Here is a 25,585-nt window from a genome sequence, read left to right on the forward strand (position 1 = left end):
GCAACAGTCACAGGGAAGTCACTGTACTGCACTGCTGAGCTGAATTTGCAGCTCAACAAAAGGTTGATAAAAAGTTAGCCTAAAGTCCAAACCAACCCAAAAGCTGAAATGATTTTTCAAAATATTTCTGATCACAAACAAGGTGAAAGTCTAAAAAAGAAATAAACACAGATCTGTCTATGATTTTAAAAAAAACCAATCAAAACCCCACAAATGGTACTTTTCTGCAAGTAGATGTGTTTTCAGTACTACATGTGATTAGCCTTTTATGCACTAAACCGTCCACTTAATTATTTTATGTTGCATCTACAAGGCATTAAATTAAGGTAGTAATAAATAAAAATAATTTTATCTCATCTGTTGCATTTTCTAATGACCAGTATGGCTGTGTTGTTTCCTTTCAGCCACAACACTTTGTGTCATATAAGTTCTTAACTTGAAAAAAACATAAGTCAATGGATTTTTGAATGCCCACATTTCCAGGTGTCTGGGGATGAAAGGGGCTCCTAAAATCTAGAGACATTTTGGGAGAAACCAGGGGAGGAACTATATTTTACCAAAGAAGTGGACCAGTAACAGTAGTGGACCAGTAACATCAGAGCACTATAAATAAACCCTATTTCCTATATTGTTCTTTGTACATTAGCATTCTCAGCATCAATCCCCTGAAGTCAGCCAAGTCTGTCTTGTGGAAAAGGATTTGGATTATGATGTAAACTAACAGTAAAGACAATTCCAAATAACATCTAATGTCCAATATAACTACTGTTTACATATTAAAAAGAGATACAGGCTTTGTACCAGGGATGTTCTGTCATGTTTCTCCACAGGAGAAGACTGTCATGGTAAAGTTCATTATCAATTACTGCCTTACAAGTACAAGATGAGTTAAGCTGTCATAATTTCCTCAGCCAGAAATCCTGTGTTGTCAAAGAATGTCAATTTTTAATCTGACAAAAGGAAGAAAATTATCTGTTATTCTGACCTCTAATTTCTTGACATTTTAATGCTGTAATTGCTGTGGTTAGTACTGCAACCATTATTCCACCTGTCAAGTAAGAATGAATCAATATCCTTAGCTGTTCTTCAAGTTTTAGCTTCCACCTCACTGCTTTTACTTTAAAAAAGGTTGAAGTAAAAAAAAAAAAAAAAAGAAGAAGAATTTTGGGCCTGGAAAATGTTTATTTTGTTACACATTTTTGTCCTCCTCATTACAATATGAAAATAACTTTGCAATATGTGACTAAGAGAGCATTACAACTGATAGAACTGGAAAATTTACCAATTCCTAGTCATAAAAGGCTGAAACCACAAAATTCAATTTTATACTTTTATTCAATGGGGCATGTAAATCAGGACTTTTATGTTACCCTCGTAACTACTTGAGATAAATTATCATGCCAAGTATTTTTTGTGGTACCAAAAATGACAAAGTTGTCTGAAAAATCAAAATGAGTATTTTGAAATGAAATCAGTTTATTTTACCCATCCAGCACAGATCTTAAGTTGCCAAAGAGGTATTACAGGGGCATATGTATGTGATCTGTAGTAATCTAAAACAATGCTACCCCAGTATTATGGTTTCTATCAGTGGGAATTTTCAATATGGAAAATGAAGAAAGAAAGATGGAAAATCTTCTATTAAGTAGATCTACAAATAACAACAACACAGGATGGCCATTTTTCAGGTGTTAAACAGTAGAGATTTCTTGGAGAGTTCCCAAAGCATATGGGAAAGATGTAAGGAATAGCAGGGATCAATTCTTCCACTCCTGAATAGTTTTTGATAGATAGATGACTATTGAAGTGACTTCTTTAACATTCTTCACAGAAAGCTAAGAACATATTTTTTAGTGGTAAAGTGAGGTGCTCAAGCAAAGGGTGAAAGGGCCAAGGTATAGCATAAACAGGTCACAGGGCTCTACCTTTATAAATTATGTCTTTCAATCAGCTCAGACCTAAATGGGAGGGTATTTTTTATTTGGAGACTTATTTCACTGGATAGATTCAGCTGGGACTCAGTTCAATATGAAATTAGTTATGGCCACAGTTACTGCCATGCTTGAGCCCACTAGTCTGATAATGGCCCCTGCCGATAAGGTTGTATTGATTGACTTATTTTACAGCCTTTTATTGAGAACATTCACCACCTTCTGTGACACAGGACCACAATATTTTAGTTTATTTACAAAATAAACATCAAGAGCATTTGAATACTGAGAGATGCTTTTTGCTGGGTAACTGCAGAGTGCAATTAATTCTAAATTGCAGTGTTTATAAATTAAAATGCCAGATACCACCACTTGCCATTGTAAAATATGATAAACAATTGCTATCACTATTTTTAAAGGTGCTAATGTTCTTATCCTTCCATTTCTGTGTTTACAAGGGATCTTCAGTGGACTTTAAAATACCTTTTTGCTTTTAATTTATTTTCTGGAATATTTACCAAAAGCCAGAATAAAGTCAAACAGACCCAAACAAACACAAATCAAACAACAACAAAAAAGCAAAAAGCCCATCATATGTACTTGTAATAGAAATATGACAATCAAATACATAGTCCTCTATATCACCAAGATGTCAAATGCTTTATTATTGGCCAGAGAATGTCTGTTAACAGTTTCATAAATAGAGCCCAGGAAAACAGAAAGCAGGTCTAAATCTATCTATATTTAAACACATACCGTAAATTCTGATTAAAAATTAATTAAAAGTATTTTTTTAACCTTCTTATGACAAACCAAAAATCAACAATCCTGAAATCTCTTGGAGGAGAAAGCATCCTATTTTTAAATAGTTGCACACAACTTTGTTATCTATGTATAACAAAAATAAGGAGGGTTTATTTTTTTCTAGTAGTTTTGCCTTCTCACTGCTAACAATGAATTTTATTTACAAATCTAACTTGATTTATTTACAAATCTAACTTGTGGAAATGAATATTAAGTTGTGCTTTTAGAAATTTACATGGTGTAAATTGCCTAAGAGGTTTATATGTTATTGACTTAAAGGGCATGGGTTAGATGTACAAGTGAGTGAACAAAAACATCTCCATGAATTTTCTTAAATTTCTGATGACAAGTTATGCATGCAAGTAGAGCCACAGGACAGCTGAAGAATCTCATCATGTCATAAGATGTTAAATAAGGTGCACAGACAGACAGATAGACCTCAATCCTACAAGCTGCCCTGTGGGAATAGACCCTTAAAGTCAAGACATAGGAGTCTGCCCATGAAGATCAGGACCCTAAGCCATGCAAATCCCTTGTACTCATGATGCTTGACACCTGTTTTATACTTTAAAAAGCATTGCTTCTTCTTATCTCTAGGAGAGCATGACTCTTCTCGTGCTCAAAGTTTTAAATCCAGAAAACCATTATGTAGATGTCACCATTAAAATTTGAGGCAGGGCAAATCAAAGCAATTCTGGCCAATCTTAAAACAGCAAATATTAATTGTTTAGAAAATCTAAGCTTTGCAGTGCATACAGTGAAAATCCAAGTTCTAGGAATCCTGGGGTCTGAAAGGTTTTTAGTTCTGCTCCTAAAAAATCACCAAACATAACAGAACTCAGCAATGCACTGCTAAAATAAGTAAGTAAATAAATAAATAAATAAAACATGACAAAACTCAATAGTTAGCTGAATTAATGCTTTCTAGAATCTACTTCTTTCTGAAATCTGTAGATTTCTGTCTCCAAGATTGGAAACAAACAAACAAACAAACAAACCCCCATTTCCTGGCAAAGTATATTATTACTGTTTTGCATACAGCAGATGGCATCTATCTGGGGGAATGGAAGATTATGTGTAGAGCTTCATCACAGCAGTACTCATCTAGCAGCTGTTGCTTCTTCACACTTTTCACCAAATTCCAATTGTTTTAGCCAACAAATGAATGGTACTAGGAAATCAATATTCAAATTAATAGGTACTAGAAAACCATCATTGACATTACTAGTCTTCGTGAAAACAAACAGAGTCACTGGAAGGAAACATATCAGGAAACATAGAAAATTTTTTTAAAAAATTACTGATTCATTTAAAACACTCATTTGTATGTATTTGTAAATATATATATATTTCATTCATGCATATATACAAACAAATACTTGAATGCACAGCACATAGGAAACATCTATTTTCTTAACAGTTTGATTATACTTTATGGGATTAAAAGTAATCTGAATATTTGCTGCTCTGTCACTCTAGCAAATAAATTCTTTCTCAGACACATATTCTCACCATCATCTGGCTGTAAAAGTTAGATTTTTTCTCCTTATGACTATGATGCAGGGGTTTTTTCCAGTTTTTCAGTTCTACTAAGTGAACCTAATACAAGTAAATTATAAAATGTAGCAGACACTATATTACAGAATATACATTGCATTATAGTTTCCCACACTATAACTGAATATTAAATCTGTTAGGATCATTTGTTTTATTCCTAGTTTATTCATACTTGCTTCTGAAGTCACCTGGGGACTAAATTCTGAATCAAGTCAAACACATCCATTTTCTCCAGCAGTGAAAGATAGGAAAAGTACCATTTCTTGTGAGATGACAGCAGTTCTTAGCATGAAATGACAGTAAACACCTACCTCCCTGAGGACAGGATCAGTGATACTGTCCAGGTTCACAGAGCCTTCGTATGTTAGGTAGTGGAAAACGTTGAGTGCACGCACAGCTTCTGGTCCTCGTTGCTTGTAGCCAAATATAAGGTCAATCCACTGATGAAGTTGACATGATACAAACTCACTTTCCAGGGCCTGCAAGTGAAATTCAGGATTAGGAAGTAACTGAGAAAACATAGTGGGCATAATTATATTTTCTCTTCAGGCTTATTTGATATATTTGAAATCTTTCAAACATTAGAAAATGTAACTTATTCTATTGAGAGAAGCACTAAAAAGACATTCTCTTTTCCTTCACCTTTATATCATGCTAATTTTCTTCTCAGCTACAGGGTTTCTCCTAGCTGCAAGGCTTTTAATAATTTCTGGGCTTTTCAAGTAAGTTAGGTAATTTGTCAAAAAAAAATGGAACTGGGAAAAAAAAATTAAAAAACAGTCTTCCAACTAATTTTCAAACTAGTTATAATCAGTCTTAAATCTAAAATGGAAATTAATCCATTTTTTTATCACAGTGCCACTACTCAGCACAAACACTTCCCAACTAGGACAGAGCTTCATGTCTCCCTGAGGAAATTTCAGATTTTACAAGCTGATAAACTTTGGGAAAAGATTATTCATTTTGTTCATTAAAATCAAAAGGAGACTGCTTCAGAACTGCATCAGACACTGTAGTACCATGCCATGCCCTGTTCACTGGCAGCAGCTCCCTCCTCACCACCCGACAAGAATAGCCTCAAACAAAGCAAACCATGCCTGGGTCATCATGCAACCATTCCACAGAGATTTTCCCTATAATGCTCCTCATGGAAAAGGAATTCTCTGTGCTTTGGTGGAAAACATTTTTGGTTTCCACCAAAAAAGGTGGGACCCTTTTCTCTCGAAACCAGTGACTATTATCTCTGATGAAAATGGATGGAAAGGCTCAGGCTTAAGAGCTGACACGTAGCTCAGTTTTCAAGGGCTTAAGTTCAGCATACCATAAAAAGCTTTAAAGAGATGTTGCAGACAACCATACAAAATTTTGCTGTTTCCTTTTCAAAATCAGAAGCCATCATATGCATAATGCAATATTATTAAAATACCATTAACATTGGCTTAATACTAAATACTATTAAACTAATACTATTTATTTTATAAAGCATGCCTCTCAATAAATAATTTAAAAATACCATATCCTTAATTATATTGTACTGTGCATGTACAACATGATACAGTCAGCAACTACATAATTCCATATAATCTTTTCCATTGGACTTTTACCTCAGTTAGAGTGCAGGATGCTAGCATGCACAGATAAAATTAAGTATGCCACAGCAACTACCAGTAAAGCATTTCCTTACTTTTAAATGCTCAGTTTTTAATGTTCCTTTTATGTGTAATAAAGTTTTTTAGGAATTTAGAATTTAAAGCCAGTTATCTTTCTAGCATCCACCTCAAATCAATTTACAGCAATCAGCCTAAGAGTTCTCTTGAGCGTCTGAACTCTGCATATTTAAAGTTTCTTTTGATCTGTATATATGATTTATTTATTAACACATAATTAACAAAAAAATTATTAGGCATTTCCTTTGGTCAAAATTAGCATTTTTATTTCTAGAATATTAAGAGAATTTCCTGAAAACAGCAGAACATTTGATTACTCAAAGGTCAGTCAGTACACTTGAAAAAAATTGATGCTTGGGTTAAATGAGTATATTTCACCCTTTTCTCATCTAACATCCTCTCACTGGTGTTAGAATCACAGAGCATGGAACCATCGGACAGTTTGAGTTGGAAGGGACCTTAAAAGGTCATTTACAACCCCACTGCAATGAACAGGGACATATTCAACTACTCCAGGTTGCTCAGAGCCTGCCCAACCTTGAATGTTCCCAGAGATGGGACATTCACCATATCTCTAGGCAACTTGCTCCAGTTTTTCACCACCCTGACTAAAAAAAAATTTCTTCCTTATATCTTGTCTGAATCTATCTTCTTTTCACTTAAAGCCATTACCTGCTGTCATATCTCAACAAGTTCTCCTAGAAAAGTTTGTCCCCGTCTTTCTCATAGGCCACTTTAAGTACTGAAAAGTCACAATAAGGTCTCCCTAGAGCCTTCTCTGCTCATCGCTGGACAATCCCAGCTCTCTCAGCCTGTCTTCATAGAGAGATGATCCAGACCCCAGTCATCTTTGTGACCCTCCTGTAGACCCACTCTAACAGGTCCATGTCCTTCCTGAGGACCCCAGAATTGGACACAGCAGTCCAGGTGGGATGTCTCCAGAGCAGAGCAGAAGGGCAGAAACATTTCCCTTGACCTGCTGCTTACACTGGTTTTAAGGCAGCCTAGGATGAGGTTGACCTTCCAACCTACAGGCAGACTTTATTGGCTCATGTCCAGTCTCTTATCCACCAGCATCCCCATGTCCTTCTTGGCAGGGCTGCTCTCCATCTGCTTATCCCCCTGACTGTGTGGATTGTTCTCATCCAGGTGCAGTACCTTGTACTTGGTCCTGTTGAACCTCATGAGATTCCCATGGGCCACTTCTCATACTTGTTCTGGTCTCTCTGGATGATATCCCAGCCCTCAGGTGTGTCAACCACACCACTCAGCTTGGTACCATCTGCAAATCTGCTGAGGGTGCACTCAATCCTTCTGTTTATGTCATTGCTGAAGATATTAAATAGTACTGATCCTGGTGCAGACCACCACTTGTCATTGATGTCTATGTGGACAATGAGCTGCTGACCACTATCCTCTGGATGCAACTGTCCAATCAATTCCTTATCCACTGAAAAGTCCACCCATCAAATCCATCTCTCACCAGTTTAGAGAGAAGGATGTTGCAAGGGACAGTGTCGAAAGCCTTACACAAGTCCAGACAGATGACACCTGCAGCCCTTCCCTTGTCCACTGATGTAGTCACTCCATCATAGAAGGCCACTAGGTTGGTCAGGAAGGATTTTCACTTGGGGAACCTGTGTTGGCTGTCCCGAATCACTCCCTGCCCTCCATGTGCCTTAGCACAGCTTGTAGGAGGATCTATTCCATGGCCTTCCCAGGCATAGAGGTGAAGTGGTCAGTAGTTCCCAGGTCCTCCTTTCTACCCTTTTTAAAAATGGAAGTAATGTTGTCCTTTTTCCAATCACCAGGGACTTCTCCTGACTGCCATGACATTTCATGGAGAGTGGCTTGACAACTACATCAGCTGACTCCCTCAGGACTCTGGGATGCAGCTCATCAGGTGCCATAGACTTTCATGCATGTTCAGGTTCCTCTGGTGGCCACAGAGATGATCTTGTCTTAAAGTGGGAGGGACTCTGCTCCCTGAGTCCCCATCTTGCAGTCTAGCCACTCAAAAGGTGTGGGAAGAGAGGTTTCCATTGAAGACTAAGGTAAAAAGTACCTTGAGTACCTTGTCCATTGTTAGAAGTTTGTCAGTCTTGCTCACAAGAGGGATTACACTTTTTTTGACCTTTCAAGTTAGAAGAGTTAAGAGAGTTGAACACGTATATTTCCCTGAGGCAGTTTCCACGTGCATGACCAGCCTTTACTCAGCAGCTTTTCATTCTAGAGAAGGTCTTACTGACCCCGGCAGGTTTGGAGAACTTCTATTTCACATGGATTAATGGTTATTTAATAACTTATTAAATTAGCTACTTTTTAACAGCTGCATATCATGTCTTTGTCTCCAGTTCTTTAAACAGATTTATTTTACTATGTTTACAGGTATAATGGTCCTTAATTCCTTGGGGAAGAACCTCAGTTTCTTGAAGAAACCTTGAGGAAATTTGTAGCAAGGGAATTTAATTATTTTGAACCATATATATTTCAGAAGAGCTGTGTGGTGTAACACTGGTGTGGTGAAGAATTTAGGGAAAGGACCAGAGTAGAAGGTGGGGAGAGGAGCCAGATCTGTGAAGAAGAATGGCTTTTCATGTGCCTCAGCACTGCACAGCCCCCAGCTGCAATATGCAATTAGTGCTGTGTGATGTTCCCGGTCTCCCAGTCGGGGCATCCTGTAGAGTATGGCACTGGGCACAAAAAACAGGAACAGTGCCCTCAAGAACAGGCCACCAAAATAGTACAAAGTCCCACCTGGCCCACAGTGGGTCAAGGCTTTATAATCTGGATTTATTTTAGTCAGGGGAAACCTTCTTATATCAGGTCTGACCTGGTTTGCTGCCGTTTCTTCCAAGTACTTCTGCAATGCTACTCATGCGATACTTGCAGAATCCTCTCCCTAATTTTCTCTAATGCACAGGCTACTCCCCCTCCATGTAAGTGCCTCCTGAAAATTTATGAGCTGCTCACTGTCAACAGTACATTGTTTGGTTTCTCAAGAATAAGCAATGCTCAGTAGGGAATAGGGCAAGGGAATTTTTTGTATAAAACATTATTTGTAGGTACAGTAGGAAAAACACACAGAAAAAGATAACTATATCCTTAAAATAGGCTGGTGATGGCCATAAAGATCAGCACTTTGGATTTAAATTATTTTGGGGGCTTTAATTTTCTAAGCATTTTTTCATATGAACTATAAGAAACCTTTTTCTTTTAAAGAAATAATGATTATTACTTATATAATTATGTAATATTTATATAATGTGCAATATGGTTTTTAAAGATTCTTACAGTTAAACAGAAATGAGCTAATGTCCACCTTGTTGTCTATTATAATAAAAATGTACACAAAAGAGGGTTTTACTCAGCCACTCCCAAAATGAACTTGTTTGAACTGTTATTAGGGCTTAATTTTCAAACAGCAACATTCCAGTCAAGTTTTTTCATGAGTTTTGTTTTAAGGAAGGAGTTTATCATCATGTTACTATTTCCAGTGGAGTGACTTTTATTGCTAATAGGTAAATCACAAGCATTATTATACATCTAGTGTATACATATTTTGTGGCGTTTGTGTGTTTGCAGGCAAGTGTATGCACACATGTTCCACAGGCTGAAAATCTGACCTGTAGCTGTTGTAAAATAGAAAGAGGCATTAGTGAGTTGATGTTTAAACTCAATAAAGTTAATATAAACCAAATTACTGCTTACTGTAGCTCTTTTCTGACCTTTATGAACGCTGCACACTTTCCCCTATGCTCATCCTAATTTGATGTTAAAAGTACTTTTCACAGACATGTCAGTAGGAGGCAGTGGTTTTTATTGTAATATAGACTATGTGCCATGTAAAATTACTGGAAGTTCCGGATTTATAAAATATGCTATTCCAACCTCTTTACAGCACAATCTTTTGTGCTATCCAGGTATTTTTTTGTCACCAGAGAAGTGGAAAGCTCTGATGTTGCCCCTTGTCTGGACCCTGGTTGCACCTCCTCTTTCTGCAGTTCCTGCCTTGCTTCCTTGCCCTCTATATCTATATGCTGTCTGTCTCTCCAAAAAGCTTTCCATCTTGCTACTAAATTATATTTAGTATATTTAAAGATATTTTCTTATCATTATTCTGAGACAGTTTGGTCTTACAGATCAGCTCAAAACCAGACCATCAGCCATTTCAGCCTGTGAGCTGGGTTTCTCTCCTCTCCTCTCACATCTGTGCTCCTCTGCAGCCAATTGCAGATTCTCTCCACCAAATATTTCTCTTCCTCAGCTACCATTCCTTGCACTGACTATCAAAGTGAAATCTTTGACTTTCATGAAATATTTCAGGCAACACTGCTATCTGAGATTAGCTACGTTCATTTAAGCAAAGTAATATTTTAATAGAAGTGACACAGAAGCACGTTATGCAGATTTGGGTTATTCAGGGATATCTGCAGAGAAACTGGTCCTTTATGTAAACGTCTTCAAGATAGAAATAAAATTCTTCAGCAATATAGCAAATTAAAAAAAAAAATCACTGCTAAAAGTGATTGAAAAATCTGAAGTAGATTGAAATCCCTTTAGCCTGAATAAGTTTTAATTGCATAACCTTGGCAGTACACAAAATAAAATCCCAGCTACTTCCAAGCAAGTAATATCAAGGCTTATCTACTGCTTATCTAGTAGAAAAGAAATGTCAACTGCTGCTGAATGGTGAGGAGGAAAAGATCTTCCAGATTCTCTTAGAGGAGAGACTTCATACTAGATATTTCTAATGACTATTCAAGAAGCTTTTTAATTATGAAATACTATGCATGCTTCTGAATGGACAGGGAATCGTAGAAAAATGCAATTGGCAGCTGACGAGTGCAAATAAATCATTTTAGAGACAGAAGGAAAATTCAATCTTAGTAATGGTTATATAATAGGAACAAAAAATGTGTAACAAAAACAGGCCACTGTTTACTCTCTCAAAAATATAATTTATAGTGAATACATTTTACTCAGCACTGCAATTTGTAATTTAATATGTGCATAAGCCATAATGAAAATATCATTATAATTACCTGTGAATTACACAATCTTGCATCTTTTGTTTCAAAACTAAAGAATGCTTATTATAAAAGCTGTACTTCAGTGTTTCACAGTGGTGTTCCCTGCCTTGATTTAACATGCTTGACTTACTGACTGAGTCTGTTCTATTTCTGGCTCTCAGGACTGCTCTGAGTCTGTGGGGACTGAGAGGCTGAGTAGGACTACAGATGCACATCTGTGGAAGGTTTTATGCGTGGATTTTTTTTGTCCCTGGTAAACTGGGAGATTATGATTGATGAGCCCAGCATTAGGGTAATGTTATCAGGGACACTTTCTGCCTCTGTCCTTTGTACCATTGCTGAGGTCAGACCATAATCATGTTAGCATTGAACATAGTGCTTTATTAATGTTTCATGAGTAACTCCATAGTAATCAGTCTAGCTTTGTACAGATAAATAAAACTGCTACAACAATCCCTGAAGCATACATGGAATGTTTTAGAAGATACTGTAATAGGTCTTAAAAGTAACTTGACTGAATGTCTTTTCCAGTCTTTATAATAAGTCTAATTTTTACAAGTTTAAAGGAATCTCTTTTGATGGAAAATCATTTCCACTGCCACTTCTGTATTTAGTTTGAAGTGTAAAACACCCAGCTGAACAATCAAATGATTAAAAAAATCAAACCCCCTGCCTGCTATTTATCCAATTGCACAGAATTTTAGTAAAGCTTGTTAACCAGTTGGTTAAACTGTGTTGATTTATGACACTGTGCCTCTGTGATGTTTCCTAGGCTGTTCTGTGTTTTCTTTGGTAAGTATCAGGATGAAATGCTGGAATTCTTGCTATGACTTAAAGAAAATGTTTACATTCATAAATGTGCAAGTAGTATAGAAGGATTTGTATTTACTCCCACATAAAATTACACATAATATATGCCTGCAGAAAGCACAAAAAAAGAGAAGAAAATATGAACAGAAGAAAACAGTGTCGGCTAGGGAAAAAAAAGATCCCACAGTATGTCATGCAGTACCACACAGGATTCTTCCCACTGAAATGAAATTACTACTGCTGATTTTATTAAATAAGGGATCAGGATAACCCTTGAAATATTCCTTAGTTTTCTGTAAACATATTCTCTTCTTGCTTTGCTAAGTTGCTGTAGAAATTCCAGGCTTGCACAAGCTTGCTGTGTTTTACACGTCAGCATCACACCCAGGCTGGTTTTTTTCCTCAAGATAGATTCTTGTATAACAGCCAAAGCCTGGCCTGGGGATGACCTAACTGAATAATACATCTGCTGGCCGGTTCAGATAATGGAATCAGACATTAGGTAGGGAATGTCAAACTTTCCAATCCCTTTGTATTTGTTCCTTTGACCAGTTCCATTGTAGTGACCAAAAAGACAGGGTACCAGCAGATTTGTTGTATGTGTTAACAAAAAGCCTACATGAGGAATTTTTTCTGAAAAATTATGACACATTCAAATTATTACATTTTCAAAATGTAATTCCATTACTTCTTACTACACATACTATCAGCATTTTTATGAAAAGGATTATCCTTCTTTAGCTACTTGCTCTTCATAATAAGCTTTGTAAAATACTATGCATATATCATGCTCTTTAAACTCCCAAAGTTATTCACTTTGCTTTTATCCTCTGAACTCCATCCAAATGTGAATGTTTCTGTTTTCTAGTCACCCAGAAGTGAATCCAATATTCCAGGTGCAGTCTCAGAAGGACCATAGACAGGTACAACTGTATACTTCCTCAGTGATGCAATGATTCTCCATAGATTGCATCAAAATACACTTATTTCTGGTGGACATAGAATAACAGAGTTTTATCTAATCTAATTGCTGTTCATTGTCACCCCTACCTTGCTCTGCTTTTGTTTCCACACTTCTGCTCCTTATTATCTTTTAATTCTTTCCTCCCAAGGTGATTTTCAGTCTATTTTCTGCATCTAATTCAAATAAAGCTATGCTTCTTTCTCCTGTTTTGTAGGCAGTTCCTAATTTTATTATCATTTGCAAACTTCCTCAGACTGCTCATTTGAAGATAGCATGTATCTGTGTAGAGATGAATTTTAGCTACTGATCATGCTCTTGGTAAAAGTAGGTGATGGGGTGAATAAAGGCCATGCAGAAACTGCCTCCTGGTAAAACTGTGTAAGAATAGCATAATGCTCACATCTGTGGGGAAAGGGCTAGAAAACAGTAGAGGAAGGGTCTGATACAAATGGGTGATCATTTTTGATTTTAGAATCTGCAAAGTACTCCATTAGTTGAAGCCTGTAATTATACTACTACTCTAGTCTTCATCAGTTTGTCTGTCTCCTGGCAGTCTGAGCACACTTACACACATGTGGATCAGTAATTACCTCACTGTCAAGTCCTGTAGTTCTACAGAGGCTGAAATGCTATACTCTAAATTTGTGTAAGCAGCTGTTTTCTTCAACAGCACAAAACTTTTCTGTGGAGAGCTGCTCTGCTACTTTCTAGAAAGCAGAAATTGCACAAGGGAAATTAAATAAACTAAAGCTTAAGCTTTTCTTCAGGTGATCTCTTATCACATAGTGCCTTCATCCTTTCCAACATTGTGGAAAGAAAAGATAATAAAATGCAATTTAAGATACAAGGAAGATTCTTTACAAAATTTAAGAATGGGGGTCCTTAATATGCATCTCTCATTATATCTCCCAATAGGTGGCAGCTTGCTTCTCCTTTTTCACCAAGGAATCACACTTCTGTTCTTTCAGATGTCAAAACTAAACCTCTAGGTAAACTTTAGAGTGCTTATGCCTGGGCTCAGTTTGGGTTTAGCCACAACCACAGCCCAAAAAAGGGCTCTGCACAGTGACACAGGCACTCCAGAGACATATACCTGTGATTGCACATCCCACACTCCCGTGATCCTTTGAGCACACCTCCTTCTTTTCTAGCAAAATTGCACTTGAATTTACTTCCATCAGCTGTGACAATTAGTTGGTTTTAAAAAGAATTTTACAATATATGAGGTAAAAAGAGAATCAGCCAAGAAATGTTGCCCAGCTTCTTCCAGTCAATGACAGACTAATCTGTCAATGACAGAACACATTTCTCCTGGTTTGTGTAGTACATTTCATATGTCTCAAGTGATGAGGTTGCCATCACTTCCTTAGGAGACTGTTGTACATATGTCAAACCACTTATTCTTCTAAATGGAGGATACTTCTAAATCATCTACATCTAGGAATAGGTTTGTTTTTTCAATATTCTTCTATTCTTTTGAACTTCATAGAGCTATTTTTTTTCCATCAACTCCTGAAGAACAATTTTCTTTAAATAGACAGTTCTTAAAATTAAATTACCAAACTGATCAGAAAAAAACCCCGACAAATCAACACAGCTAGATTTACAATGCTACCACAAAAGCACTTTTGGGAATAAAGCATAAACTGAACAGTTTTGCAACTGTATGGAAACCCACAGCTTATGAAATCACAGTACTGACTCTTTAAGAAAGACAGGATATATGCATTTTAAGGAAGTACTATTTCCAGAACAGAACCATAAATTGAAGTATTGCTGGCCAAAGCATCTGAATATACCTTGCTCTTTCTAAAAATTACTAAAAGCATACACATGTATTAACTTTATCAATAATAAAATAATTGTCTATCAAATTAAAGAAAAATATATATACCAAAAATGTTCTTTCTGCTTAAATTCTGGAGGCCTCATGATGATTTACATCAGAGCAGTTCTTCTGCAAAATTTCTTCAAAGATTCAGTTTGCTTATGTTCACATTTCTACACTTCCAGTTCATCTCTGATGAACAGGAAGTGCATATCATCAGGTGAATAAGGAATACAAGATGGCTTGCAGTATATCAGCATTTATAGTATTCTTTTATTTTTTGATGTAGAGGTGGTGAGGAGGAACAGACATAAATTTTTCAGGCTATCTTGTATTACCAGGCTCATGCTTTCTCATGAGAGAGTAAAAAACTGAATTTAACTTTCTATAATTTGGGTACACGGAAGGAAAATCCACTGTAAAATAAAGGGTTCTGTCAAGCAAGACAGACTGCAAATTCTCCTTCGCTTTTTATTTTATTTCTCTAAATCTAGTTCTAAAGAGATGAAAAACAGAATTAGGTTAGCTTGCTAAAATACAGAACCCTTCAGACTAAATGAAAGTACAGCTTACCATCCTGTTGATACGGACGAAGTCTTCAGGCTTCTTGGCCCATGGAGGGAGATCAACGTCATTCACAACAATTTCATCTTCCCTGATTCCTAGATTATATCCATTACTGTTGACAAACATCTCAGGTAGGTAGTAAAATTCTGGAATTAACTCCTGGCAGGGAGAAAACACACAATGAGGCTTCGCATTTGAGATACTAAATGGTGCTCCCAGAATCAGGATCTCTTGTAGTACATATTAAAGCATTCCTGGTTTTGCTTAAGTTTCTGTGCACCCTTTTTTAAGAAATTTTATAACCCACTTTATTTGACTTACAGTCAAATGTATTCCTCATGATTAAATATTCAATTTTTGTTTTTCCCATATCTGTTTTTATGAAAAGCACAACTTTAGAAAGGCAGAGCATATGAGTAAAGGAGACCTCTTCAGAATAATATATACGAGGAAATTTATGCTAAGCTTTCAATATGAAAATATATTGGATTTTTAAATTACTATTTAACAAAAATACTTAAAAGGGAAAAATTTGAAGATATAACAGTATCTTGCTCTTACTTTCTCTATAGTCTTTAATTGCATGAGAAAAAGTGGCAAGTTGATTACCTATATAAGGAAAAATAATACACAATGAATGACTTTTTTCTACTGTAAGAAAAATTCAAGAATAGACAGAGGGAAAAATATCAGTACAATAAATGTCCTTTAAACATTTATGTGATACTTAAATATCACTAATATTAATTATCACATGATACTTAAGTATCACTACGTGATACTTAAAATGCCAAAGATCGATAATTGCAAAATATAATAAATTATAGATAACTTAGGGTGTGAAGTTTTTCCCAATTTCCAGGACAGCTAAACAGGAATGCATTTTGACATAATAAATATCGCTATTTTTTCCTATTATTTTAGCATTAAGTGTTGAACTGCAATAACAAAAAAGCTTACATCCCACTATCTCTTCTCTAATATCCAGATATGGATTAAATTCACCAAATTGCATTGTTAAAAGCATTATGGCATTCAGTTGTGTAACATGATCAAAACTGATGACACAGCACCTGAAACCTGAGTCTCTTTGTGGTCATTTCAAAGGCTGCAGACATGCGAAGCAAAAAATATCCCACTGCAGACACAAACTTATCTAATTAAATCTGATCTGCAACTCCATAGAGAATAGAGCAGTTTAAAGCATCCTTTCAAATTTATTAAGAAAAAAAAGTGTATTTGTTACAATTTTAAGTATGTTTAGGGAGGCAATTTAATTGCTTCTTTACATCATGGTATACTAATATAGGTTAGACTAAAATGCAAAGCCAGTCAGTATCTAACCAGTATAAAACATTAACCAAGTGAGACACGCCTGAACCTGAATAGCTTGTTATAAAACAAGCTGTAATTTCAAACAGAAAAACAATTAAATTATTAGACTTAGTACATAATAAAACAGAAGCTAGAGCAAAGCCAAAATAAGAACAATCATGAATATCCTATAATGTTAAAAGAAAAAAGATTCATTTAGTGACCATCTTAAGTTTTATTATATACACCTCTAATTTATTCAGAGTATTTCTAAAAGCAATCTTCCCCCTTCCCCCAAAACAGAATTCACTAAGGTTCCAAAGGAAGCCCTTTGGTTTTCTCTAATGGAGCCCAAAGAAGAATGAAGGATCCTCACAGCTGGAGAAAACTATACAGAAATCTTTCAGGACTTCAACAAACCACTAACTCAGAACTAGGAGCAAGCCACAGCCCACCATAAGCTACCACACAAATCACTTACAAACTAAGAACATTGCCTTAAAAAAGGAAAAATTAATCTAAAATCCAATATTCAAATGGAACAGAATTTATTAAGGAAAAAGTTAGCAAAGTTTGTTTCTATTTTGTATAAAAGCCTTGAAGCACGCACCACTGGCTTTGATTACTATCCATTTTTATTCATTGTGGTGGCATACTAACCTGTAATGTCACAGCAACCAAGTTCTGTGGTTCCATTAAAGAAAAGTTATTTGTTAAATTTCCTTTTTCAGTTTTAAATGCCATCGTATGTAACTGTGGACTTTTACATCTAACATACCTGAAAGATTTCTGCTACCCAGAGACACATCTAGCGTTTAACTGAATTCTACTAACCTTTTGGCTTTAGGGGTATCTTGAAACAAAGGGATTTAAGCCACTAAGTATTTTTAATGGTATTTCTATTTAGTAAGTTTATCTTTGTTGGTCTTTGCTTTCAGGGTAATTTAATGTTCACTTGTCTGGTATAGCAGAAAACATAAATAGAAAAAGAATAAACAAAAGTATGTGATTAAATTTCTTCGTAAGATTTATTGTGTTGTGTATGTTTAGTTTGAACTGTCTTATTCCTGTGCTCTGGAAATTAACCAGTGCCAGACTTCTAAATCCTCTTCAAATAACACTCTCCCTAGAATCCTAATAATTTCAGTTACACATCTCCTGGCAGGTTGGTTTTTTTTTTTTTTTTAGTCAAAGTAAAAAACTAAACACAGTATTTAAAAAAAAATTAATAAACCCGCTGTTTTATAGTCTCAACATTCTCTCCAATGTTATTTTTAGTGCAGCCTGTAATTATGTTTGCTTATTTGAGTACTATTTAGCATGAATTGAACCTTTTCTTGAAATGTGAGCCATGTCGCATGTGACCTTTCCCAGATACTCGCATGTTTCCCATACTTTGTATTAACCATTCAGTTTTCTTTCATAGCATTTGATATTCCTCTTGTAATTTTGCTGTCTCCACTATTGACTAGACTAAGAAACAACAGCACTTAAAAATAGCACAGATAAATATATCCCCTTCTCATTTCTAGAGAATGAATGAATGTATAGTATGGAAGCCTGTGGCATCCTGTATGTATGAACTTAAGATTCATGTATTTAACTACTTAGAAGCATAGAAAATGCAACCAAGCTAGAGAAGTGTAATAGAAATTTTGTTTTTATGTGTACATTGTTTATTCTGCTGTGAAAAATTGAAGAAGCCGTCTCTTCCGTCTCATGCCAATCGCAGGCAGTAGCTGGGGATAGAAGGGCAAATATTCTCTTCCCCAGGGCCCCCAAGCATGTTTCACTAAGAGAAGCATAAACTGGGAGAGAGAGAGGAAGGATTAGCAAGGCCAGTGAGGCAGCAAGGATGGAGCCCAGGAGGTTGCTAGTAAAAGAAAGGAGCAGACAGGAGTAAACCTCAGAGGAGATGACAGGATGACAACTGGGGCCCAGAGAGAATTGTGTTAACTAAGAAGCCACTGAAAGTTGCAAGAATGTACACAAGAATGCAGGAAAAGATAACAGTAGCAAGGGCTAGAGTTATTTTCAAAACCTATTTACATTTTTCTCAGCCAGAGTTTGGATTTTCTTTATTTCACAAATGGGCATGTGCCAGTTCATATTCCAATAATGATTATGACTAGAGAGAGCCAGCTCTTTCGGTGCTTTTCCTGTTATGGAGAGGAAACAGACACTGCAAATAAATAGCTGTTTTGGGGTGATATTTAGAGAGGTGACTGTGTCCATTCCTTCATTCCAGATGAGGTTCAGCTGTGACATCTATCCTGCATGCTATCTGCCTACCCTGTTGTCCCAGAAGAATTCGAATGACAGCAACCACACAATTCTTCCATCAACTGGTCTCAGTGTTCTTCATCTGGGGAAGTTTTACCTAACAACTGTCCTGAATCCTTCATTATGCAATCTAAGTCCATTTTCCTTTATCCTAGCTAACAATCCATCCCAGATACGGAGAATAAATTAATGTTTTCTCTTTGCATTGTTTATTACATGTTTGAAAAGCATTATTTACCAGCTTTATAGCCTTTAAGCTCCTAGAAGTCTAAATGAAGGACAATGATGTATTGCTCCATTGTTTTAGTTACACAAATGCAAAATATTCCTCTAAGCTTCCCAAATTAGCTAGCAGAATTATTGCTAAACAGTCCATAACTTAATTTATTTCTTTATATACTTCGGCCATATTATATTTTGTCACATGTTCATCACACAGAAGCCAAAATAAATGTTTTTATCAACCTTTGTAGTCTTTACATTGGAGATGGAGATCGCATACTTTTCTGACAGCATCTGCTATTTTTCATCCATTTCAGAGCAGAGTGTAATTTGTCATACAACACAGCTTTTTACAAATCACCAGCTTCATACTTTAGAAGTGTCATTGTTAAATTCACCCTGAAGATAGGGACAAGGAGACTCAAAAATTAGCAGGGGGAAATTGTATCTCAGAGATGGTATTTATGTCAAGGGATAGGACACAGAAGACCTTCTGTCTCCCAATCTGCTTTTTACTTGACAGACAAAATAGTTGATAAAAGGTTTCTTAAAACTCCTATTGCAACTTCAGTGGCACTAGTAGTAAAAGGTGAATGTAAAGCCAGGTCTATTCAAAGAAATGCTTCTTTGAGGCTACCATGACTTTAAGAAGTTTAGGTTTCAAGCTACAAATGTTCATGAAACACAAATCTCAAAATATTTTTTCCTACAATACACACATCGTGTCAGCCAGTGCAAATCAAGACATGAAGGAAAATAGCGAAACAAACAAACCCATAAAACAGCTTCCCTACAAGTTACATCATTTAGCAGGCATAAAATGAGGGACTGCAAAGAAAGGAGACACAGAAAACCAATGTTCTTTTAAAAGTCTGGTATTTTTAAAGTATTCACAGACCAATTAAGCATTTTAACTGCATATGTTATTGTATGCAACTCAGCTGATCTATAATTTTACATTAACCAACACAATTCAGTAAATGTTATTGGTTTCATTGCTCTTGCCAAAACATATCAAAGATTCTAAATAAATCTTTCTGAATACATTACCTGTCATGGGTAATTTCTTACCACAAGAAATAGCTAGAGTTCAAAGAGTTAATAAAAGTAGGGATTCTAGTGATCTAAATCTATTTGCAGTAATTTCTGTCTAGTTGTCCTTGACATTTCACAAGCTGGCAACCTCCTCTGCTCCCCTTTCATTCACACTTCTAATAAGACAGGTTAGCTTTCTATCATTTAATAGTCATCTACCTTTCAAACCACCTGAGAAGCTTGGCTCTTCTCACATGAAGAATGATGCAGTAAAGCTACTGAAGGGTGTATAAAAAAAAGTAAAATGAATATTATAACAGACATTTCTTGTCTGTAACTGTGATCTCTTGTTTATTTTAATAGCTATACTAAAACCCCAAGGTATAGTTAACAGTATTATATACCTTGTGTCTTCTTGTAAGAAAACATCCCCCAAATGCATTTTCTAATTTACAAGCCTGTGACAAATCCAAACTGCTGAGAAATTAAATTTTAAAAATATGTCTTCAGGTGATAGAGGACTGCTATTAACACTATTATAATTGTACACCACTTGCATCAAATATGACATTTCTGTTTAATATGTTTTGTTAAGGGTATACCATTTTATGGCCTCCCAATGAAATAAAATTCAACCCAGACGTTTTCACTTTCCAAGTATAATTCACTTCAAGGTATTAAAGCTTCCATTCCTTTTTCTTTCTTTCTTTTCCTCCCAAAAGGTTGATCCCCTGGCATCCATTAATTCCACAACAGCCTAGTACTGGGTCAATGAGTCAGTCATGGGTTCCTCCATTTCACACTAAGGCACCTTACTGACATTTTCTCAGAGCTACCTTTCTAACTTCTAAACAGACTATTCAAAACGTAGTATAACAAGTTTGAGAGGCATTAGGAAAGATTAGTGTCTGAACAGGAGGGTCTGGGGAAGTCAATGTTACCAAAAACTAGAGGGGGGAGAAAGGGGGGGAGGAAAGGAAAAAATGTGCAAGCTGGCCAAGTTATGGTCATTTCCGGGTGACTTGCTTCCTCAAAGGTCACCCTGCGAACGTTCATTCTTCCTCCAGCTTGTACTGATTATCTCAAGAGAAGGTCGATGTTGATAAAGGGAGACACAATAAAATAAACTGTGTTATCCAGGTTCTCCCTTGTGTGTTACCACTCTAACACAGCACATACTGCATTAATTCTGTTCCATCCACTGTAGGTGAACGAGTTTCTTGAAAATGAACCAAAACAACCCAAGTGTAAGGAACAAAATGGTCTATCTTTAATGCTTTGCCGAGCAATAATCTAGTATACACTACATTTTTCAAAGGTGGTCTACCTTTTGCCACAATTCAAGATGCCAGAATTACAGCTTGTTTTTCGGGCTGATCAAACTACTGCCACAGCCCTATTTTCATTAGCTCAGCATGAAATAATTCAGTTCCAGAAGAGACTACACATATTCAAAGGGGAGAGGGAAGAAGGGAAAGGAAAGGGAAAAACAGAGAGAGAATACCAGGGAGGACACACACAGGAGGAAAGGAACTGGACCCACAGAAATGTAGCTTCCTAAAGAGATACACATTCTTTTGCAAATTTCAGGTATTTGGTTTTTAAATTTTAATGCAGAACTCTGTGCAAGTGGTTTGGATAGATTTTTTTTAAACAACATTGAGGCTGTAAAAGAACAGTTATGGAAAGTGTCTGCAGTACTTAGAAATCTCAGTTCATTAGTTAAAATTTACCTACTTCAGCACTTAAGCATGTGAAGATAAAGTACCTCACAGACCTCTTTCTTAAACAGTAACTGATGTAGAAAACCCTCCCAATTTTAATTTCCCAAAAAAAAAATATATTTTTTAAATTAGACCTTTCTAATAAAGAATGAAGGCAATTAATATAATTATTTAATACAGTATTTGAAAGCAAAAATTGTGGCCAACTTACAACACACAGCAATGAAGAATGTCAGATTAATTCATTGCACACTCTGTTTTAAAATTATTTCATAACCTGTGCCACGATAATCAATGAGATTAATAAGATCAGGGATAAATGTACTTAAAGCAGCTCAGATGAATTTCAAATGTATGATAAGGAATACATGAATAATGAACACTGGCTAGTCTTAACAGTTTTTAAAGCTTGCTACTTCGATGGATAGCCTGTATTTCATGCACTAAGTATTTACTATAAGGACTCAAAAAATCTTTAGGATGGGAAAACAATTTACAGCATGTATATCACATGGAAATCCACACTGCCAAGCCCATCCATTTATAGCTACATGTGGAGCCAGAAGAAGCTACACAAGTATGCAGAAAACTTCAACAGAGAGCATGCCTTCAGATTTTGAACTCACACACAACCTCTACCCATCTTCTCTTTTGCACACTCTCTCTCACAGGATTGCTGGATAGATACTAGACGTTTCCAGACAGCTGACCACGAGTTTTTGAATGATTCACACTCTCAGAGCTGAAGCCTTTCTGTTGTACAAGACAGTGGATGCTGCTCTTAGGAGAGTGATGAAAATGGGTGGAAATTTTGTGGGGGTTTCTTGGTGGTTCCCCAAACGTCACTGCTTTTCAAGTCCCTGAAAACTTGATTAAAATATTTGAAAAGCCTGTAAGTCATTCCAAGCTGTAGCACAGCTAATCTGAAAAAAAAATGAGGTATTTGTAGTATTAATACTAGTCTACTTCCCTATCATTTTGCAGAATGAACTTCAAAGCCTCAGGGAAAAGTTGGCCCTGATGTCATGGCATTGAGAAATGTAGTTCATTAAGATCTTAAGCAACAAACAACAGCAACAATTAGCTGCTATACTCATTCTTGATTGATCACTAAGAAACACAGACTCTGCAAATGAAAGGGCCTTGCCAGTACTTTGCCAGTCTACTTTGAAAAAAAAGTTTTAGAAATAAGGTGTTTGCTACTTCCCTGTGTGGGGATACTCAAACTCAGATAATACTCAATTTCACCTTAGCTTTTCATACTCTTTTGCTTAAGTAAGCATTTTCCCACTCTGATCCCTTTCCTCTGAGGTTTACCTCTTTGTTCCTTCACAAACAATTCTTCTCACTTTCATATGTCTGCATATTTCATAGCATTTATGTCTTCACTTTTAGACTTTAACTAACCCACGCATACACGCATTTTTCTACCTGTATCCAACTCCTTAAACACATTTTCTTATGTTCTTATGGCTAACTCCAGTTTAGGTATATCTTAGATGGCTTCCAGCAAAGAAAACACTAACCATTTGCTTTATCCAGCAAGAATTCATACTAAAAAACTGGACAAGGAAAAGGAAAAAAACCCCAGTAACTTATGTTCTCTGACAGCATAATAGCTCTGAAAGAATGACTAATCAGACTGTTTCAGGTGGAACTTAGATGCCATGAGATATTCTAGTTGTTATAATCTAAGGATAAATCTTTGGTCTCATGATAAGGTTTCTGCCATCCTGTTGATCTTAAAGTTTCCTTGTTAAACTGAAGACAAAACAGCAGTGCATTGACATATATTGCTTATGCTACTGAAGTGTACCTCAGTAGATTTATTCCAGTTGTGGCTTTGTACTAATATACAATAAATTATTTTGGTGATGCAACACATCGAATGCTGGTATTAAATCTCCCCTAATTTCTATGGATTTTTTTTGTTAGATAATTTGTGAATGCTTTCTATTTGCTTTAGCATCCCTTAAAGATTCAGCTCATTTTTGAATCTGCTTTTATCGATCTATTTTCATCTTAAGCTGAATCAATTCATAATAAACCAATTCAAGGTTATTTTCTAAACCCACCTTCCCTGTATCTTCATTAATTAACTAATCCCTATTTTAAACAGCATATTTAATCCCTAATGTATCCCTGAACAGACAGGTCAGGGATTATCTGGAGAAAACATTTATTGGCTAACATCCGTCATCTCTTACTCCCATATTAGATTTTCTGTAATGACTTAGCTCCACACAGCATTTCTCTTTCTAATGACATAACAGAAATGTATATATATATGAATCTGATTCGGGGGTTCTCTAGTAGACTGCCAAATGTATTCTGGAACACATTGTTTTACAATCTGTCCCCTAGAGCAATGCTGACCCTTAACTTTTACTATTTTACCTGCTATCCCCAACTCCCTTTTTTTACATTCAATGGCATGAAAGAACATAGTTACTTCACTTCTTCACCTTTTGCCTTCCTTTTCTGAAGGTATGTGGGTTTGAGTATCTTTTTAGTACTTGTTTTATTTCAGTAAGTTGGGTTATTTTAATACAAATACATTTTGCAATGCAGCTGTTATCCATCCTTAATTCCTTCATGCTTGCAATAGCTGGCAGCAGCAGTTTAAATTATCCCACTTGGTTCACAAGACTCCTGGTATTTTTGTACAAACATTTCAGTTAATTGTTTTACTGATAACTCATTTGATTGCTAGTTCAGGAACAATCCTTTCACTAATTATATACCCTACTTGAATACCATCTCTCAGTCTGTCCACAGATATTCCTTTATCTTTTGCAATGCCTTGATGTATTTAACTGCCCTCCTCCTGTGTACTAAAGCCAGACAAGAAGATTACAGTCACTTCCAACTGTCTTCCCTTATTTCTCAGTTTAAAGCTCTTATCCTTTGTTTGAGCCCCACTCCTAGGAAGTCACTTTCCCAGATATTCTAGTGGAATTCCAGGAAAACCAAATTTCATTGAAAAGTAAAAATCAAAATGTCAGCACTTTGAGGATATATCAAATATAGTAGATATTACCTCAAATTTGGAAATTTCCTTTGTTTTTCTTATAAGAGTAACAGTGATGGTACTCAAAATACTATTGGCTTCCAGAAGAGCATGAATAAACATAAAATGATTTGTAGGAGGTTCAAGTTGATTTCTTTTCTTTAAAAAACATTTTCTCCCATAAGTTAGGACGGCCATACAATTTGCAATTAGTTATTCTAACTAGTAACTGAAAAACAACAGCATACTTTGTGCACATACTCTTCTGAGACTGCAAACAGAAGTTCTGGAATAAAAATAAATCAACAAATTTAAACCTTTTTTTTAATCTTTGCCAAGACAAGTAAAAAATATGATGACAATAGGACCTTGAATTAATCATTTCCTAGTATGAGTAGTAGTATACAAATAGAAGAGAAACATACTCACTATAAAAAAATGTTTTTTTAAAAAAGAGCAATTTTAGGTATAGTGCAGCCTTTACCTACTTTATTACTAGAAAATGAGAATCAAGAAGGGACCATATTATCTGAAGTATTACTGTATTTTTTTTCCTTCTGATAAGGTCCCATGTTTATGAACAATAACCCTTTGTATTTAACAAGGTAAATACAAAGGTAAGGAATAACAACAGTAAAATCACCCTGCTCTCTGGCTGTTTCTGTATATCATGTAGAAGTTGTTTTAATCTAATGCGTATTGTTGCATAATATCCCCAGGCACATTCAAGTAAAAGCTAAAGCTGTACAGGAAAGCCAACATTTTAAATGGGTCTTGTCATTAATGCTTTATTAATTGCCCCAGGCAATGCAAACCCAGAGCTAGGCAAGCTATAA

The 25,585-nt window shown here is 35.9% G+C and overlaps 1 protein-coding gene across 9 annotated transcripts in view; it reads right to left on the bottom strand.

Moving 5' to 3' along the window:
* Nucleotides 1-25,585, bottom strand: part of NBEA (neurobeachin) — a 388,857-nt gene that overhangs the window by 41,378 nt on the left and 321,894 nt on the right. For all 9 annotated transcript variants that reach the window (XM_017731325.1, XM_017731319.1, XM_017731324.1 and 6 more), the window contains 2 exons: nucleotides 15,168-15,320; nucleotides 4,604-4,771 (listed from right to left, as the gene is read on the bottom strand). In XM_017731325.1, coding sequence (XP_017586814.1) covers nucleotides 4,604-4,771; nucleotides 15,168-15,320 — 321 coding nt within the window. The remainder of the gene's footprint in view (nucleotides 1-4,603; nucleotides 4,772-15,167; nucleotides 15,321-25,585) is intronic.

This window comes from Corvus brachyrhynchos, unplaced genomic scaffold, assembly GCF_000691975.1.
Source record: "Corvus brachyrhynchos isolate BGI_N302 unplaced genomic scaffold, ASM69197v1 scaffold103, whole genome shotgun sequence".
NCBI classification, from domain to species: domain Eukaryota; kingdom Metazoa; phylum Chordata; class Aves; order Passeriformes; family Corvidae; genus Corvus; species Corvus brachyrhynchos.